At 37.9% G+C, this 20,278-nt stretch overlaps 2 protein-coding genes across 4 annotated transcripts in view; one reads left to right on the top strand and one right to left on the bottom strand.

Annotated features, from left to right (window-relative positions):
- The window catches only part of impa2 (inositol monophosphatase 2), a 201,350-nt gene that overhangs the window by 21,928 nt on the left and 159,144 nt on the right, over positions 1-20,278 (top strand). The gene's annotated exons all lie outside the window — the stretch shown is intronic.
- LOC143420326 (uncharacterized) lies at positions 1,944-7,112 on the bottom strand. 3 transcript variants are annotated; one of them, XM_076888259.1, is made up of 6 exons: positions 6,806-7,112; positions 5,858-5,910; positions 5,698-5,746; positions 4,310-4,465; positions 4,020-4,112; positions 1,944-3,075 (listed from the first exon to the last, which is right to left on the bottom strand). In XM_076888259.1, the coding sequence occupies exons 4-6, from the start codon at positions 4,379-4,381 to the stop codon at positions 2,761-2,763; spliced, it is 480 nt and encodes a 159-aa protein (XP_076744374.1). In that variant the 5' UTR covers positions 4,382-4,465; positions 5,698-5,746; positions 5,858-5,910; positions 6,806-7,112; the 3' UTR covers positions 1,944-2,760. The 3 variants fall into 3 exon arrangements, with proteins under 3 accessions (XP_076744374.1, XP_076744373.1, XP_076744375.1); XM_076888258.1 differs by having other exon boundaries at positions 5,858-7,112; XM_076888260.1 differs by having other exon boundaries at positions 5,702-5,746; positions 5,858-7,112.

Raw genomic sequence — 20,278 nt, 5'->3', positions numbered from 1 at the left:
TTAAGCCCAACATAAATGCCATTTTTTCTGTCTTAGAATTAAGTGATTTTGTTTGTAACTAAGCTGAGTTTCATTAAAGCTTCCAGAGAAGCACCCTGCTGTGGGACCATCTCTTTGCTCCTATCTGTGTGTCTGCAGTGGCATCTAAGCATTTTAAGACATTATTTAAGGCATGATACAGATATAGCTGGTGCAAGCTCCTCAAGCAGAGCATTCTTGTTGTTTTTTAACCTACTTTACTGCACATGTGAATTTGAAACCAAACAAAGCTTTTTGCTCAGAGGGAATTTTGTCTTCATTAGACAGCTGCAAGGAAGGAGAATTACATATGATCTCTAAGCTTAATGCAAGACAGCGCACTCAACATCAAGAGTCTGTGTACGCCATCTGAAATTATTATTACAACAGATTTTCTTTTGTAATAAAATCACAAAGTGAAAAGTGTGTCAGCAACTGTAGAAGTCTCTATGCTAATTTTAGTCATATCAAAGAATATCTTAACCAGTTTTCACATCCATTTAGTGTCATTGCCTTATCAGAAACTTGGATCAATATGGAAAAAGGAACAGACTTTGAACTGGAGGGTTATGAATTCACATTTATAACTAGGCGAAACAAAGGAGGAGGAGGAGTGGCCTTGTATGTGGACAAATCCTTGAAATTTAATGTGGTGGAAAAGATGACGATGGTGATTGATAATGTACTAGAATGTATTACAGTTGAAATTTGTAAAGAAAAAAGTAAAAATGTAATCATTAGCTGTATATACAGAGCTCCAGGTAGTAGTATTGAGACATTTAAAGACTGGATAGAAGAAACATTTATTGAAATAGCTCGCAAAAAAGTTTTCATTTGTGGAGACTTCAATGTTGATTTGCTAAACCCAAATAAACATAAAACCACTGAGGAATTTATAAACACAATGCACTGTATGAATCTATTCCCTAAAATTACTAGACCTACCAGGATTACATCACATTGTGCAACTCTCATAGACAACATTTTTGCAAATGACATTGAAAATAAGACTGTAAGTGGACTCCTGATTAACGACATAAGTGACCATCTTCCAATTTTTACAATCTATGATAGGAATTACAAGATCAATAAAATGGACAGTAAAAAAGAGTACAGACGAGTAAGAACAGAAGAAAGAATGAATGCATTTAAAAAAGATTTATTGAAGGAAAACTGGGGTGAAGTATATCAGGAACAGGACGTTAATAGTGCTTATAATAAATTCCTTAGAATATTTACATTACTGTACAATACCAACTGCCCAATAAAGCAATATAGTAGGAAACAGAAATATATGGACTGTCCATGGATAACAAAAGGTCTGCAAAATGCATGTATAAAGAAAAATGCTCTATACAGAGAGTTCTTAAGAACGAGAACTAAAGATGCTGAAATCAGATACAAAAGATATAAAAATAGGTTAACTAATATACTTAGATTTAGTAAAAAGGAATACTATAAGAAGCAATTAGATATAAATAGAAATAATAATAAAAGATTATGGGAAATCCTGAACAGTGTTATAAAATGTGCACTCAAAAAAATCTGTTGTTGGATGAACACAATTTAATCATGGCACCCTTTTTGCACACAATTTAACCAAGTACAATAAACCCTTTTCGATCATGTCAAACCAACACATTTAGCATTTGGTGGTTTAATGTAATCAGATTACGTTGGATCAACATACTATACTTACATTGATTTGAAGTGATTTATTTAAGTATGTAGAGTGAAATTTGTTTTAATTCATTCTACACAATTTAAAAAGTTTAGGAAAACAGAATTAAATTGTTGTTTCAACAACTACTTTGTTAATCAAGGCAATGATTTCACTCATTTCAACCAAATTATTTCAATTAGATTTGTTTACATTTGTTACACATTTAGAAACCCACTACTTTACAAAAAAAGTCACAATCAGATTATGATAACATTATCTTTATTAACTGGATTTAGTGGACAATATAAAAGCTTACCATTTTTGTACACCTGCAAGCATTATGCCACTTCAAAAGGTAAAACGTTAGAATACTTATTTACATAGGTAATATGTTGGAACCAAAGCTTCCACAACTAAAAACAGATGCAAAATTTGCTCAATATATCGACTGCATTTTAAAAAATTAAACTAAAAGATAAAAATACATCTCCCACTTGGCAAGTTAAAACATGTGACAAAATAGAAATGTGTGAATTTGGAAAAATAAAATAAAATAATTAGAAATAATTTGGGGGCAATACAACAACAACAAAAAATTCCATAGGTGATGAAAATCTATATTTGTTTGGTGTATCTCATTGAAATAATTATTAGTTTGACCAATTTTTATATTTCTGTATTTATTTTTTTTAAATTTTGGTTGCAGTCCTCCACAGCTAGCAATATAGTTTTGCTGTGTTTTAAAACATGCTAGCAAGCAAAATGGACACAATAATACAGTAAACTTAACAGGTGGCAGTGGTCTTAAACTTTACAGGCCCTTGATACATAAACACAACATAGTACTTCTGTCAGTACTTCTGATCCATTTTGAGCCATCTACTGTATATAAGGACAAACAAAAATCATCTGCAGTGCTGTATAAAAGGTGAATTGCCCAACAGAGAGAATCCAAAAACTTAAAAAAAAATTTAAATGAAAGAAAAAAATATAAACAACTCAAATATTAACATTATATATTGGAAATCACCATTGCACCAATGAACCATTCAAGACCTATCAGTCATTTTCAAGTGCTCTCACCCCATAAGCTTGTTTTTCAGAAACTGTACCTTTGAAGACAGCTTTTGTCCATCAAGATTTAAAAGTATCTTCTGGAGGACTTCAAAGGTGCATTTAAGTTCTGGTGGGTAGCTCAGGTTCAAACAGTATATGAGTCCAAACAACAGAGCACATGCTTGTGCAATGTTACCCAAATCAGTGTTAGCCTCCACACCCTCAATCAGGACACCAACGTCCTCTGGGTCATCTTCAGGTTCAGCACCCTCCTTCTGGATGACGTACACCCCCATCACAGTTTGCTCCATGCAGCTTTTTCCCTCGCTGTCCGTATCCTACATGAAAAAGTATAAGACAACAAAGTAAAATTTAAGAGATTGTTTAAACAACTGTTTCTATGCTGTTCATAAAATCCAAGTAGTCAAAGTAATAAACAGAAAATTACACCACTAAAGTAGTTGTTAGTAATTACTCCAATACATAAATTATAAAATACACCTCTCATGTCAAAAGAGGTGGCATAATTGACCTCTCACCGGCCCCTCCCCCGAAAGGGCCATTGTCCAATTACACATTATAGCAACCGTTACTGTGTCTGACAAACATTAACCTCAAGCAAGATGGTGAAGCAGTGTGCCCACCGATACGCCGAGAGATTGTGTCTGGAGGAGTTGTGTTCTTTCCATTCACAAAGTCAAAAACAACATGAATGGATTAAACAGTGTGTATGGCCCCACTCCCAGGTAAATGTACCGATATGAATATGAAGCATGTCTGCTTGCACATTTGGGTACCCATTGGTGCGCAGAGGAAACCATTTGTTTGTCGGACGTAGCAAGAGTAACTTAGGGGGACAGGACTCGAGAAAAGGCTAACTCAGCTGCTAAAATAAAACAGGTATAGAAGTGTTAGTACTAAACAGCTCAAAGTTCATAGACATTTCTATTTACAAATACTGATGACCATAGCAATGAAAAAACAACAGGACTTGTTTTAATCCAAGTACAGATTCAAAAGCAATATTGTCTTGATGCATGTTAAATGCATTGTATGTTTGTGTATCAAGTTTAAGTAGGCATAAATTTCTTTCCTTCCAATACCAAATTCCAGAAATTCTTTATTGCAACGCTTAATACTGTTTGGTATTCAAGACATCCTTTCCCCAATACCAGGTGTCTTGTTGCTAATCTCAAAATTTTAATTTTAATGATTTGCATTTGAGGCAACGTCACAATTTGTATGAGAATGTTACAGACAACATGCTGTCACAATGGCTCACCAAGTACTCCTTTATTAACTTCTCATAGTCTTCGTTTAGGTGGATGCACAAAGACTTCAAGATGCATGCTCGTCTGGTATGGATGTTGTCATGCTGGAGAGGAGGAGGAGATAATATGAGCCAAAACCAGTCTGTTTTTCTTAAAGCTAGGGTAATCAGTTAACTTGCATAATTATTCTTTAGGTTAGAACCTGGCATGTTGTTAAGCCAAAACAAAATTGACAACTTCATCTCCAAATAAAAGTTATTTTTGCTGCCTATGACAAAGTCTACTCAATCCTAATACAAACCTTGGAGATGGCAAGCATGAGACCTCTTATTTTCTTTCCACGTGTCCCTCCTTTGGTCAGAAAGATTTCCATTAAGCGTGGCGCGTATTGGTCAAGCTCGGCAAAGAAAGTAGATAGCAGAGGCTTTGTGGTGATTCGCAAAAACTCCTTGTCAATCTGCAATAGAGAACAAATACATTGATTAAAAACTCAACTGTATATTTCACTCACTTCACATCTAAGCTGACTAAAGCTGCTTTTAGAAGACCATGCGGACATCAGTGCTGTCTGTGTAGAACATGAATCAGTCTGTGTCAGATCCTGAATTTGAAATTTCCACTAAAGTCACAAGTAAGAGGCAAGTGGAACCAAGATCTAGGCCATTTGCTTTTTGAAGTTTGCAAAGACTGCTAAATTGCACCAGTGGTAGTTCACTCTTTGCAACACAGTACGCTGTTCTAAACAGATTTTTCAGGTTTATTTTTAGTATATTATTTGCAAGTGGTGTTTGTTCTGGGAAAGATATTGCAGACTGACCAATAATACGTTTCTTGCATTTCTCATGGCTTCTAATGGGGGCCTTTCTTAAAATGACTGGTCCCAGTAACAAAGGCGCTTGTCGACTCAGAAATCGAGAGAAAACCAACAACACACCCGGCAGAACATTATGTTATTTACACGGGTGCACATAAGTGGTCCGCATGTGCGCATTCGCTGTCAAAATAAAAGTCGCGCACCAGATAAGAAGTTGCAGCACGCGTTTGCGTCCATATAAAACGCAGTGTTTTTGTCCTAGAGTGGGATTTTCACGGCACATTCCGCACCACATCTCTGTGCGTTCATCATTTGTTTGAAGCCAGCTCACCTCCTGCAACCACTTTTCCGAGAATACGCGCTTCTTTTGTGGTTTGGACTCCTTCTGACATTTCTTTGGAGGTGGAGGAACATCACAGTAATTGCTTAAAGGAGCTTCTTCGACATCTTTAAGAGTTCTAAACAAATGTCTGTCCTCCTCCAGAAAATCTTATGTACGCAAACACGCGTTGCAACTTCTTATCTTGTGTGCGTTTTTTATTTTGACAGCGAATGCGCACCTGCGGACCACTTATGTGCAGCCCTGGTTATTTAGCTCGTCATATTGCTTTGGTTTTCTTTCTCTCCCTCTCTTTCATTCTTTCTCCCTGTCCTATCCCCCAGTCATGTCTGTCCCGTTTGTAGCAACTGAAAATAAAATAAATTCATAATTATAATAAAGGTCAATCAAATGGACCAATATGGCAAGGCCATGATGATCCACTTGGTAAAATAAATCCGCTTGGCATCTTTCTTGGCCTTAAGACAACAATTCTGATGGCTAAAGATCCAAACGGGACACACACACAAAAAAAATAAAAAATAATAATTTGTACCTACTACTCTCCCTGATGGAACAACGCTTGCACTGCCACATACAAGTCACTGAAAGAAAAAAAGAAAAGCAGTTTTAAGGATGGTTTTATTGGCACCTTTTTTTCACTTTGATTAAATCATAAAACTATCATAAAAAATATATGATGGTAAAAGGCTTACCATGAGGAGGCACAAACAATCAGAAAAAGGGGTCAGCTTTCTTTGTGGTGTTACTATGGTAAAGAAAACAGACAAAATTATTTTATAAAAATTCCACAGTGGATTTTTTTTTTACTTTGTTGCAAATGTATAAAAAAAATACAAATACATATAAATACCTCTTGCAATATAAAATTCACAGATAAATATCCAATCTGTTGCCATATGTAATAGCAGTGTTTCACACTATGCAATAAAGATGCTGGTAGTTGCGGTAAAGGTCCGACAGGCAATTTTCATAACTATCCGCCATTGCCTTTTCCTCTGACCTCGTGTTTATGCTTTTTCCCATGCACTAGCGTTCAAGTCAATTCCAAGGATGCAGCCCCTGAATTTGAACACAGCTAATATTTAGCAACTCGCGCATGCTAGTTTAACTTGCATTACTGCCAGAGGCCGAATGCTTAAAATAAAAGGAGAGAGAAAGAAAGAAAGAAAAAATGCAAATGATAATAAAAGAAGTGAACAAAGACCATGTCTTGCAATAACCGTCATTTAAAACCAAAGTGAATGCTAACAGAGCTAGGTAGAAGTTCAATGAGACAACCATACTAGCTTTAGCTAACTTCATTTACTTTGAAAGTGAATTAGAAACGTGTTAAATATTGAATTAAACATATCAATAACCGCTAAAAACACTATAAGACTAACTGCAAAAACGGGTAAAAAAAAAAAAGAAAAACAATGAAGTGGAAATGCTATTAATAATATAAATATACCCAGAGCGGATTAGAAATCAGGTATTAGACAGTACCGATTGGCACCGTCTAATACCAGATTTTCACTGCATTTGCTCCACTCCCGCTGTCTAATGACAACTTACACATTTGGAATTAAAAACATTGTTAAACAATTAACGGACAGAACAACTTCGTTTGACTAAGATATTTTGAGTTATTTATTACTTACCTGTATTGTGGAAGATTCCGCAGAGGGAAATGGCAGTCCACTGAACACATATAACTTTCTCCGCTTTCCCGCCTCTTCACTTCTGGGAAGTTTGAGCATGCGCACTAGGCATCGGTTTTAGAGTTGTTGATTTAAAATAATTATATTTGATTGAACTGAAGAATGCAAATCTAGTTCATTAAACTTTTTGTTATTTTATGTTAAACCAACAACTGATAATGATTTAAAAACCTAAACTCAATATGTTCATGTTAAATAGACAAATGTCTATTGAATTAATCAAACAACTGCCTTAGTTGACTTTTTTGAGTGTGGGACTGGACAAAAGAACTATCCCAAGTATTTCATTTGTAATGACCATGAAGAATACAATATGGATGTTGTGGCAAATAGTCTCAATGAATTCTTTGTAACTGCTGGACCAAATTTAGCAAGAACAATCACTCATCCTGGGAAAGCACAGGAAAAACCCGATACACTGATTGACAGAAATCCATATTCTATGTTTCTCACAGCCGTTGATGAAAATGAAGTTCTTGAAATTGTCAAAAAATGTAAAAATCACAAATCTTTGGATTGTAATGATATTGATATGATAGTGGTTAAAAGAGTCATTGAGGCTATTATAAAACCATTTACATACATCTGTAATTTATCATTTCAAACTGGTCGATTTCCAGACAGAATGAAAATAGCAAAAGTTATACCTCTATACAAATCTGGAAACAAACACCATTTCACAAACTACAGGCCTGTCTCTTTACTACCTCAATTCTCAAAAGTTCTTGAAAAACTGTTTAAAAACAGACTGGAAAAATTTATAGATAAACATAAACTACTCACTGAGAGTCAGTACGGATTCAGATCAAGCAGATCAACATCATCGGCACTATTAGATTCAATAGAATACATCACAAATTCCATAGACAAAAAGCAATATGTGGCTGGGTTATTCATAGACTTGACAAAGGCATTTGACACTATAGATCATGATATATTAATAAGAAAACTGGAACGTTATGGTGTCAGAGGGGTAGTTTTAGATTGGGTCCGGAGTTATTTAAGTGACAGAAAGCAGTTTGTGAAAATAAATGGTGGTTGCTCCTTATGTATGGACATTGCTTGTGGTGTACCCCAAGGGTCAGTTTTGGGTCCAAAATTCTTCAACTTGTACATTAACGACATCTGTAAAGTGTCCAAAGTATTAAAAATGGTTCTCTTTGCTGACGATACAAACATTTTTTGCTCTGGTGATGATCTGCAGAATTTATTGGAGGATATGACTAATGAAATAAGTAAAGTGAAGTTCTGGCTTGATAAAAACAAATTATCATTAAATTTGAATAAATCTAAACTTATGTTATTTGGAAATAGTAGTTTAAATACAAATGCAAAGATTCAAATAAATGGTGTTGATATTGAAAGAGTCAGTGAAAATAAATTTCTGGGGGTAATAATAGATGAAAAACTTAACTGGAGAGCTCACGTAAGATATATTCATTCCAAAGTATCACGAAGCATTGCAGTACTAAACAAGGCAAAACAGGTATTCGACAGAACATCACTTCATATTCTCTACTGTTCACTGGTTTCACCATACTTAAGCTATTGTGCAGAGTTCTGGGGCAATAACTATAAAACCACATTACATTCACTTTTTACTCTTCAAAAGAAAGCAATTCGAATCATCCACAATGCAGGTTATAGGGAACATACAAACTCACTATTTTTGCAGTCTGAAATATTGAAAATTGACGATATAGTGAAATTCCAAACAGCACAAATTCTATTCAAAGCAAAAAATAAAGAACTGCCAGGTAATATTCAGAGTATGTTTTTTTTGAAAGAAGGAAGTTATAATTTAAGGGGTTTTTGTAACTTCAAAACAATGAAGGTACGTACTACAAGAAAAGGCTTTTGTGTTTCTGTTCAAGGAGTGAAACTATGGAACAAACTGAATATGGAATTAAAGCAATGTCCAAACATAAAACTGTTCAAAAAGAGTTATAAAAATATGATCTTCTCGATCTATAAAGAAAAGGAAAATATTTAAATTAAGTGAATGTCTCTATTTAAAAACAAACAAACAAAAAATTCATGATGTGATATTATAGTATATAGTATATCAGAAATCTGTTCACTATTTTTATTACAAATTATATCAGTAAGGAAGCTGACTAAATATTCACTGATAATTTATGGGACAGGGGTGGGATTAAATAAGTGTATACTTCTTCCCACTCCCTTTCAACATGTAAATTAATCAGAATGTTTTTTTGTATGTAATTTGTATAGTATATTTTTTTTTCTCTCATTTCTTTTCTAAATGTACTTGTATATTGTTCACATGTTGAAATAAATTACCAATCAATCAATCAATCAATCAATCAACTGAGCCTTCAGTGTTTTGAGTCATGAAGCATGCTCTGGCTAAAACATCTCTCTACTTTCACTGGTGACCCCTTCTTGAGCTCAAGCACTTCATGAGCCACAAACTGTAGACCTCTGCTCCCAGATCTAGCATCTACTCTCTTCTCTTTAATCTTACCAGGTTCCATCACTGTTATCTATATGGTATCATTCACTGGAAATAAAGCTCTTTGCAGTCTGTGTTTTTCCCAGTCTGTCTAAAGAGACAAACAATCCCCTCAAGCTATATCGGCACAAAGCAGACTTACTGAATCGCTCTCCATTATTCTAAATTCCCATTTGTCAGTGTGAATTTTGATGTGGTCAAAGGTTCATTCATTTATTTGAAGTCTCTTTGTCAGTTGCACAGAACTTGTGGTAAACATCCGAGTTCATTAAGAGTTTTATTCACAACTTACAACATATATTTAAAAACTTTTTTTCCTGCTTAGATCTGGCTGAACCTTCTTGAACAAAGCCAACTGGCTTCTGCTCTGACTGTAAGATGACTCTGGCTTCAGACTGAAGACCTGGCAGTTCTCTTGAAACTTTTTCTATGTACCTTTCCAATTACTGATATTCATTTAATGTTTTTCAGACTTTGTTCATGTTTAAAACTCTGCAGCTGGGAACACATTAAAGGCAGATTATTAGTGCAGATGATTATAATCAAGAATCGGTGCATAACAGCTACCTGTCTGTTCCAGTGGCTAAAGTCTGAATTGCTTCTATTAAATCTGAAGACAAGAAATTGGTTTATATCCAGTTTCTTACATTAAATTGTCTTGTTCCTGGTTAGTCTATTGTGAATTGTTTCACTGGTAAGAGACGTGTCCTGTGACATCAAGTACGCTGGTGTTCCAATTGTGCAAATCGCGAGTCCGTGCTTGCGTTCTCGGCAATTCCGGACTCGCCGCGAACGCAAGTATGGACTCGCGTACTTGAGAATTGAGAAAGGGCCAATGTATCACCTTCCTCCATCTCACTCTATATCTTGCATCCTCTTCTGTCACACTAACCCTCTGTGTGTTCTCCTTTATGATATTGGCAAATCTTCTGTTTTTTTTCCTCCTGTCTGCTCCATTTTCAACATTCTTTGTCCAATAAATCGACTATGAAGGATAGTCCCCTGCACATGGTCAAACCAGCTCAGCCTTGCTTCTCTAATGTTGTCTCCAAACTGAGATTTCCCTCCCAACAAAAATCTTCAGCATCTCCAATTCTGCATCCAGTCTTTTTGTCAACTGTATCCAAACCTTGTCATAGCAGATCTCCCTTCCATCGTGTGAACCTTTCACTCTTAGTTACTATCCTTCTGTTACTCCTGACACTCATCTCCATCACTCCACCCTTCAAGCACTCCTTGCTTCACCTCCCTTATGCGCTGTCTGTTGCTTTGGATGGTTAATCTCAGGTATTTAAATTCATCCACCTATATTACCTCTACTCCTTACATTGTCACACACATGCATTCTGTCTTCTTTCAACTGACTTTTATTCCTTTTCTCTCCAGAGCATACTTCCACCCATCCAGACTGTCTTACACCTGCTCACTACAGATCGCATGTCATCTGCAAATATCATAATCCATGGAGATTCCTGCCTGACCTCATCCGTCAACCTGTCCATCACCACTGCAAACAAGCAGGGTCTCAGAGCAGATCCCTGATGAATTCCTACTTCCACCTTGAACCTATCAGTCACTCCAACCACACACCTCACTAATGTCTCACTGCCCTCATATGGGATCTGCACTACCCCTCAATCCTTACTTCTTTGTCCAGTACCACAGTTCCTCTCTTGGCATCCTATCATATACCTTTTTATGACAAAGCTACAAAACATGGTGCAACGATGTTTCTCTATACTTCTACATCAACACTACCAAAGCAAACATGACTTCTGTAGTGCTTTTTCTCAGCATGAAGCTATACTGCTGCTCACTTACCTTGTAACCTAGTTTCCACAGCTCTGCCCTTGTTCTTGAAATTCAGCACCAATATACTTCTCCATTTCTCAGGCATCCTCTCACTTTCCAAGACTGTGTTAAACTATCTGGTTAAAGGTTAAGTCGCCTACCCTCCCTTTTAGACATCTCCATACCACCACAGATACTTTATCTGGATCAAACTTGTATTCCATCCTTCATCTTCTTCATACCTTTCTGCCAGTGTGGATGTTGGATTATGTGTGTGTTTCTATCTACTTTGATTTCAGAAGCAAAGCCTCCCTAGACTCCCACGCTTCTCCACCTGCATAACTGCAAGCAATCTGATAATCACTCACCTGTGTGCAATCCTGTGATTAGTCACCTCCTGCCTAAGTTACTCCACCATTGAAAAGGAGACATTTGTCTTCTTCTTCTCCTACATTTTAAAGGCGGCTGGCAAACAACTTTTAGGTGCATTTACCACCACCTTCTGGAAAGGAGTGTGGGTCGGAACGGTTTTGTAATCTGAAAAGGAGACATTGGCCCTGTTGCTAGCTCTTCAGCACTTCCATGTGTACTTGGGATCTGGCACATTACCCATTGTAGTGTACACTGATCATAATCCACTTGTATTTCTTGCCTGAATGTTTAACCACAATCAAAGACTCATGCGATGGGCCTTGGTGCTACAAGAGTACAATTTGGAGATTCGGCATATAAAAGGATCAGAAAATGTACTAGCTGATGGCCTCTCCCAGTTGTGAGTATGACTTGTTTTGTTGTTTGTCACGAATATTGAAATCTGTGTATACAAAACGTAGTCTTGTATTTTAAGGGGAGGGGTGTTACGGCCCTGGGCCTTGGAGAGAGTGAGACTATCTTTTTGTGCTTATGCAAATCTAAGTGTGCCAGGACTTGCGGATGATTGGCTGCCTGGAGATCCCACGACCACTCCATGACCAATTGACTGGCTGATTGTCTGCACCTGGGAGTATAAAAGGCTGAAGATCCATCACACTATGGGGAATTGCTGCGCTGAAGTGAACATGCAGTGTCCTCCTCGTCTGCGGTGCATGTGAAGCTTCCATTCAGTTGATGTCAGCTTGTTATGCCTACAGTGCTAGTGTTGGCCTGCTCCTCATGCTGTTTTGTGGACTTCCAGTATCCATTACTCGAGTCCAGTTTGTGTTCTTTTCTTGACACCAAATCTCTCTTCTTTCCTCTGCTCAGAGGGTACAACAGAGACTTTATTTACAGTTTCCTTAACAGTTTCTCCTGTACTTTCACATTCATCTGGTAAATCTTGTCTCAACTCCTCTCTGGACTCTGTATTGCGTTCATCCTTGTTCATCTTCCACCATTTAATCCTTGCCTCTGCCTTCACTCGCTTCCTGTTCTTGACTTCCGAAGCCATCCTATAGACTAACATCCAATGCTGCTAGATGCATCCCCCCTTGGCCTCCACCTTGCACCTATCTTTTGTAGACTGCACATTCTGCATAAGATATAGTCCATGTGTTTCCAACCCTTCTGTAAAACCTGCAGATATATGTAGCTCATACTATGGTGCAAGTGATGTCCCTTTCACTGTATTTTGTTCTGTTTGGGTCTCTCAAGCAGCTTATAATGGCCTTCTTCTGACTAAGCTGGTTGAAGGCAAGCCTATTATAATAGCGTCATTTTGTTTTTGTTATGCTCAGACTATTGATCATATCCACTGTTTTTGCTGCTGTTCCTTTTGATATATGCTACAAGTCCTGCATCCTGCAGTGCTGACTGCAGCTTATACTGCATCTATGATGGAGCAGAGGCTTGTTAGGGTAGGTCATAAATCCCAGCTAGGTGTTTGTTATTGCAGCCTGTCTTGGGAAGTGATGGATTAGTCAGTGCAGTTTTAAAAAAAATTCTCATTGATTTTCTTTTTCTATCAGGTTAACAATATCATATGAACTTCTGTAAACTTCTGTGAAGATTTGAGATGAAAATTTTACACTGATTTTCATTTATTTTTTTTATTCTGTAATAGATTGGCACCCTATCTATGGTTTATCTCTCACCCAGTGAAAGTTAGGATAGACTCCAGCTCCCTAAATTTGACACATTCAAACCTCTTCTCCTAATTAACCCCTAATTATAGACACTGGTCAAATGTAATATTGGTCAAATACTACAATTATGTAAGACACTGAGTTAACAGTGTCTGATCTAACAATATGAAGATATCCCAGACAGCAGTGTTGTCCATTTCAATCAACAATTGTCCCTTTATTGGTCCCAAAGGGGATTTAAGAAACTATCGTAAATTTGAGGGAATATTCATGTATGTTCATGAGATTTCAATTACAATAAGACTGGTCTTTCAGTGACCTTTACAAACGTCATGCATCAATGAAGATCCAGGAATAATATGCTCTGCAAAGCACCAGTGACTGTTTAGATGCTCGACCCACTGAGCTGTGCCAACATTTAAAACCTCAAACAGCTTTATGGTATTTGTCTCATCGGGGTGCTGTTGATCGCTCGTAAGTTTTTGTGTGGCTGCTGTATAGAGATTGAAAATGTGACGTCATTCAGGGGTAAAACCGCAAAGAATTCTGGGAACTCGTGGCAAGACGTACTAGCGCATGCAGGCTTTCAATTGAAATCAGTTATACAGCGATAAAAAGAAACACAAAAAATGGCAAGAAGCTGTTGTATTATTAACTGCAATAGCCGGTCGCATGACAGCCACGGAAAGCCGACGGGTGAAGAGATCGGTTGTTATCGGATTACGTCGTTGAAGAGAAATTGTTCGAGCCATGTTTCCGAAGTAACAAAGAGGCGACTGGATTGCAGCCATTCAAAGACAAAATATAACGTCCCAGAACACTCCAGCTCACAGGTTAGTCTGCTCCAAGCATTTCCACAAAGGTCAGTCTTCTGTTGTAGTTAATACGTGATTTTTCTTAACATAATTGGTGATATAGGTTACAAGCAGGTCTGGCGCTGAACAGAAATTGTCGCGCTATGCTCCTTTGTTTATTGTGCATAAATAGTAAATTGTCCTGACACAATATTGCGTTTCGCTTCTGTTATTATGGTACACTGACAAAAACATATACTTTTATTCACAGGGTAAAACAGTTTTTTGTATCACTAATTGCCCAGTACGATTACAGCATACAATATTATTGTCATTGCTACATTTCTGTAATGCGTACCAGAAATTATTTCCACTACTAATTAATTACCGTTGAGCTCAAAGGTCCTATTAATAAACAGTTAACGAATGTGTATTTATGAAGACAATTTGTGAGACTGGTAAACTTATGATATGTACGATGGTCTTTCGTTCTACATGGTGCATTTCAAGGTCCTGCACCCATCCGTCGGTAAACTGGGGCTTGTTGCAGTGACCTGAAGTTACTAAACTTCACGAGTGTATGCACTCACTCCAAGAAGCGTATAATTATAAATATGAGCGTGGTGAAAGTTGGGCAGCACGCTAACGTGTTTTGTCCCTCTGTGTGCTCGTAAGGGTCTAACCCTTTCACTGGTTTGATTTTTTTCCTCGTATCTTTTCTTTGACTTTTCATCAAGTCTGTCTTTGTACGGACCGGCATTGTTCTCCTTCGTTTTGTACATACCTTTTTGGGGGGCAAAGAAAAAGCAAGAATTTATTGGAACCGAAGAATGAACGTTTTGCGGTGCTGCAAATGCTTGCATTTGATGCGGTACTTGGATTGTTTTGCCACGAGTTCCCGGCATGCAATGCGCGAAAGTCACGCGGTCTGTCAATCTCTATAAATAGTCCCTCCTCAACGTTGCATTATAAATACAAGAACAGCTGTGGTTCAAAGCATCCACAAAGGCAAAAATTGTGCAAAAGTGACTTTGCATGGCAGTGGTACTTACAATTTCAGCCTGACTTAGCCACCTGTTAATCACTGTCATGCTGCTATTCAGCTTACTTTAAATAATTTAGGGCCCTGCTTGATGTGGACCTGCACACAGAACCTTCCGCTGCATGATTCATATACTTTAAGATAAACAAGAATGAGTAATGCTTACAGCAGCTGTTTGCTTTTAAAAACAGTTTGCTCATTTGCTTGCTGCGACTTTGCATTAGTTGTATGGAGTGAGAGTGGTTTGAATCTTTTACTGTAAGAAAAACAGCTTTTTTGTCTGTAACAAAAAAGCAGATGTACAACTGAGTTATGTGGGGAGGCAGCAGAAATGCAGTGAGCACAGCATTTATTTATGCAAGGATGCTTATGAGAACCAAATATGGCAAGATTCAGTTTAATGTCAGGTTCCAACCTGTGATTGCACATTAGCTTGAGAGACTGCTGCTCTCCGGCACTGTAATTACCTACAGTAAGTGTCTTCAGCCAAGAGAATGGCAGCCAGCATAGGCAGGGGGTGGACTTTGCTTCAATTAGACTGCTCTGTTTCATCTACTTTCTCTTCAAAGACATCACTCAAAGGGAGATGGGTGTTTGTCCTGCATACAGCTGGTGGGCCTGTCCTCTCCTTGACACCATGGAGAAATGTCACAGAATACAACAGGCAGCATTCAAAAGCTTTCTTTGAAGTGAAAGCTTTCATTTTGAAGTATGGCGGTGCTCCACAGTCAAATGTGTGAGTTGCAAACAAATTGAACGCTGTCTGATCTGAAGAAACTGAGCAACACCACCTGTGACAGCAACATCTGATAGAGGTCTAATAGCTGACAGCTTATCATAAATCACTTATAAATGATGTGCTTTATTGTCTTCACTGGTTATTTGCGTTTTTGCTAGTAACACTTTTGGTCTGACAAAAACATCTGCATGTGTTTAAGAGTGCATTGAGTACCTGTTATAGAAAGCTCAGGCTGCTGTCACACAAGCCCAGATTGGTTGGCAACTCCCCCAACAACCACCAGTGACCATGAAAAAAATGTGTACTGGTTGGCAAGTGGTTAATAGAGGTTGCTGGCAATTGCTAGATGAACTCTCATGCAAACATGGTTTGCATGTTTGCCACTTTTGAAACATGTTGGTTGTGGTGGCAAGGCCATCATTTTCTTTGAAGGAAAATCATCACAGTTTTCACACTTTTTCAACTGCTTGTGTGATGACAAGCTAGCAATCTTAAGGAGGCTTTAAATGCAGCACCTTATACGTCTTTGAAAGCAAGACCTGTTTTCCACAAGTACCTACTTGTCTCAACTCAGATTTGTTCATTTTCCATTACAATTGAGTATCACTTCAATGTTCTTGGGGCGCAGTCAAAAGTCCCGTGACACAAACACAATGCAACAATTAAGGACATCGAGGCAATGATATAGCTGCTTCTTGGTCTATGACTTGTTTAGAACCCTGGCTGAGCAGGTACTAAAAAAGTACCTGGTACCAGCAACTAGCACCTAAACAAAATCTACAGTACTGTTTTGCTAGCGTTTTTCTCAAGCTACTTAGCCTGACCTCTCTGGAGCAGCTATACATAGTCATGTACGAGACTGAACCACCTGCAGGTCTCTGCTCTCTGTGTGTCCACTTCATCATGTTCCAATCCACCACAAGCAATACACTGTTATAAAAGCTCAGGCAGGGTAAAAGGCAGAACTGTCATCATGACGAGGCACTACAGGTCTGCCAGTGCTATATGGGTGACAGTCAGATCAGGACAAAGATACAAAAAGCCCTTCTTGGAAAAAAAAAAAAGCTACCAGAGAACAGAAAGGAAATGTCAAATAGGAAACCTATATCAGGTAAGGTTTTTACATAGTGATACAAGTCTTTGTCACCCACTGCGGTGCTGCTTCCATTTGTGGACAAGAGAAAGGGAACAGAAAAAATGTGAAGTACATTTCTATGTTTTATGTATGTTTTATAACTCTTCTATAATGTTGTATTCATGAAAGTGACCGGATTTGCATTCTTGTTGAATGTAATAACATGAATAAGTATAAATAAATTGAACATGTCTACTTTTATAAGTAAATCACTTTATCAAAGAAAAGTCAGAAAGCTTATACGGATGAAACAAACATTTGCTGCTTTTTCCGTTTCTTCTCCCTATGTCAATATGAGGATCTGAATCCCCCAAAATGTTCACTAATGTCACCTATTTTAAATATTTCACTCTGTTGCCATAGCTTGGTGGCTGCTACATTTTTCAAATGGATATCCAAGTCCTACTTTATGTTTAAATTTTTGAAGTTCAGCAAGCATGTTGTTTGCTAATTTCTAAGTGAGCATCAAAATCAGGCCAGTTTAATCACTGCAATCAGTTGATTTTATCGTGGAGCTTTGGAGGTGTCCATGGTGAGTTAGCACAGCGTGTCATATTCGTGAAATCCACAAAGTTGTATATTTATAAGTTGCTTCCACAGTGATGTGATACAAAAGAGCAAATATACAGCACCTAAAAGTCGAGTGAATATCAGCTGTGTTACAGTATCTCATTTATATCACTGTTTTCTCTTAAATTGGGGTATTGTTCACAAACTGCAGAGCTTGTGAATCTCACTGAATTCTGGGGAGTAACCACCAAATGTTTGAGTTTGATTAATTTTTTTGTTCCACTTCTGATCCTGAGTTCTGCATTTGGGTCTGCAGCCTGCCCGTAACACAGTCCATGACAGTGTTCTGGTGCAGCAGCAGGAGCTTGTAGAGCTTGTAGGAGCTGTGTGTCCTAGATATAACAATGATGCCCAGTCATGATCACACAGTTGCATCCATCCATCCATCCATTCGCTTCCGCTTATCCTTTTCAGGGGCGCGGGGGGCGCTGGAGCCTATCCCAGCTGTCATAGGGCGAGAGGCGGGGTACACCCTGGACAGGTCGCCAGTCTGTCGCAGGGCCAAACAACCATTCGCACTCACATTCACTCGCACATTCACACCTAGTGGCAATTTGGATTATCCAATTAACCTATCCCCACAAGCTGCATGTCTTTGGACGGTGGGAGGAAGCTGGAGTACCCGGAGAGAACCCACGCAAACACAGGGAGAACATGCAAACTCCACACAGAAAGACCCCGGCCTGATGGTGGAATTCAACTCAGGACCTTCTTGCTGTGCGGCAACAGTGCTAACCACCGTGCTGCCCCAGTTGCATCTCACAAGCAATTTTTTTCAAAAATAAAAGCATGAAGGTTTTCTTTGATTCATGCTGCTATGAAGTTACACCCAAGATAACTAACACATCTAAGATGTGTAATGAAATGAAAACAGCCCTACGACATGTGAACAGTTAACTCTGTTATAGTTATAACTTACCATTATGACAATGCCGCAGTGAAATTAATATATTTTCCATAATGTTATTGAAGAAATGTGAAAAACTTTTACTATATTCCATAAATCCTTAATGCTTCTACAGCAGCTCATCATTCTGATGAATTTATAATGTCCACAGTTTAACTATGTGTGAACAAAGGTCACATAATGCATTGAATTGGTGTAGTCATAATCCCAAGAGCTGTGTTTCAACTATCATAACTTTAAGGTGTAGAGTTACATCAGAGGTTCCCAAAGTGTGGGGCCCGCCCCCTGGGGGGGGGGGCGCGGTATGAAAAGGAAAAAAAAAAGAACACTTGGACACTGCTAGCATAATGGACAGGTTTTTGACGGGGCTCCCACACAAACGCAAAGCAGGAGATGAAGCATCGGCAAATATGTTTCCAAACCAACTTCATTCCAAGCCAAAGACTAGAAAATATGGTGAAGCATATCTTCCCTTTGGCTTCACCTGCACAAGTGCCGAGGTAGGTCTCTGCGACAGAACTAGTTTCCCTGCATCGGGAGCATGCGCTGGGCTGTCCAAATCACGGACAAACGGTATCCCACATTCTTGATTTAAAACAAAGGGGGGCCCAGCAAAAAAAGTTTGGGAACCACTGAGTTACATAATCCAGGCACTTAAATTTAACCTGTTGTGCTTCCAAAATTTACATAATTGCATATGTACACAAACACTATAATTTCACACAAATCATATCATTCAGATCCCAGATTTACACGTCTTGCTAATTTACTGACACTGGCATCTAACACAGAATACTCTCTGTCTCTGCCTCATATTGAATATAAGAGAAGCAGTGACACACACCAAACAGGAGGTACAAACTCTATGAATATGCTGGGTATACACAAATACATCATTTAAACTCTGCCAAATTCATTGCCTAACATAACTTAACAGATCAACAACCCAGTGCCAAGCCTGCAGAGACTAAACAATCACCATCTCATTTATGCTGGTAACCTATGACTGCTGCCTGTAATGATAAATTTCTATGCATTAACAACCACAGCAAAGCCACTACTTTAGTGAAGTGACTAACACATGCAGCTAAACCCAGCCAAGCAGAACTCAGTGTGCAGTTTAGCCATATCTTTACAATGCACATGCAATAAAGCGACAGAAAGTGAAGAGGGTGTGAGTTTTACTCACCTTATTTAAAGTCTTTATCACTTAACCATGTGGCAGAATTTCAGCAGGACCACTGGATATTTTGGTTAGCCAGATAAGCTTATATTTTTCTTTTTTAAGGTTAACATGCTTGTAGTGGCTCATTAAATATGGATCATCGTTTGTTTGTTTTTTAAGACGTCACGACCGGCAAAATACCAGCTGAATTTACACAAGTTACATTTTTACACCTTTTTCTGCATTATTTTAACCACATGTTTAAAAAAGAAGAAAAATCAGAATTTTTTGAAGAATTTAAACAACTTATTGGTCTCATGACTTTGAATGTGGTCGAGTCAAGTTCTCAGTGAGAAATGTGAAAAAAATAACTAACAAAAAAATTACAGAAACTGTTTCACCCTTTTTCAAAATTGTAATTATTTGTCATTGTTGTATTAAAATGACAAGTAATGTCAAAAAAAGAACAGGCAGGCGTTCCTTAACCTTCAGGAGAAAACGTCACCATCAGTTTTATTTTATTTACCACTCATATCAAACATCAGCAATACAAGTCAAAATACCTGCAACTTTTTGATCTTTAACAACAAATACAAAACGTATACTCGAGGGGAAAAAAACTGAAACACATACAGACACTTTACTGAAAAATAGCTGTTTTTCTTGGTGCGTCTAAATTGTAAAGTAGTAGCAAGTCCATCCATTTACTCATTTCAAAAACATCGCTGCAGGTA

This window comes from Maylandia zebra, linkage group LG9 (assembly GCF_041146795.1).
Source record: "Maylandia zebra isolate NMK-2024a linkage group LG9, Mzebra_GT3a, whole genome shotgun sequence".
In the NCBI taxonomy this organism is placed as follows: domain Eukaryota; kingdom Metazoa; phylum Chordata; class Actinopteri; order Cichliformes; family Cichlidae; genus Maylandia; species Maylandia zebra.
Note: the sequence above shows the minus strand (reverse complement) of the source record. Positions and strands in the feature narration are given on the sequence as shown.

Excerpts from the sequence above, each read along its gene's own strand:
- LOC143420326 (XM_076888258.1), bottom strand. The coding sequence starts at position 4,381 with ATGGAAATCTTTCTGACCAAAGGAGGGACACGTGGAAAGAAAATAAGA. Across the intron at positions 4,113-4,309 it reads TCATGCTTGCCATCTCCAAG|CATGACAACATCCATACCAG; the intron begins GTTTGTATTAGG and ends CCTCCTCTCCAG. Across the intron at positions 3,076-4,019 it reads AGTTAATAAAGGAGTACTTG|GATACGGACAGCGAGGGAAA; the intron begins GTGAGCCATTGT and ends TTTTTCATGTAG.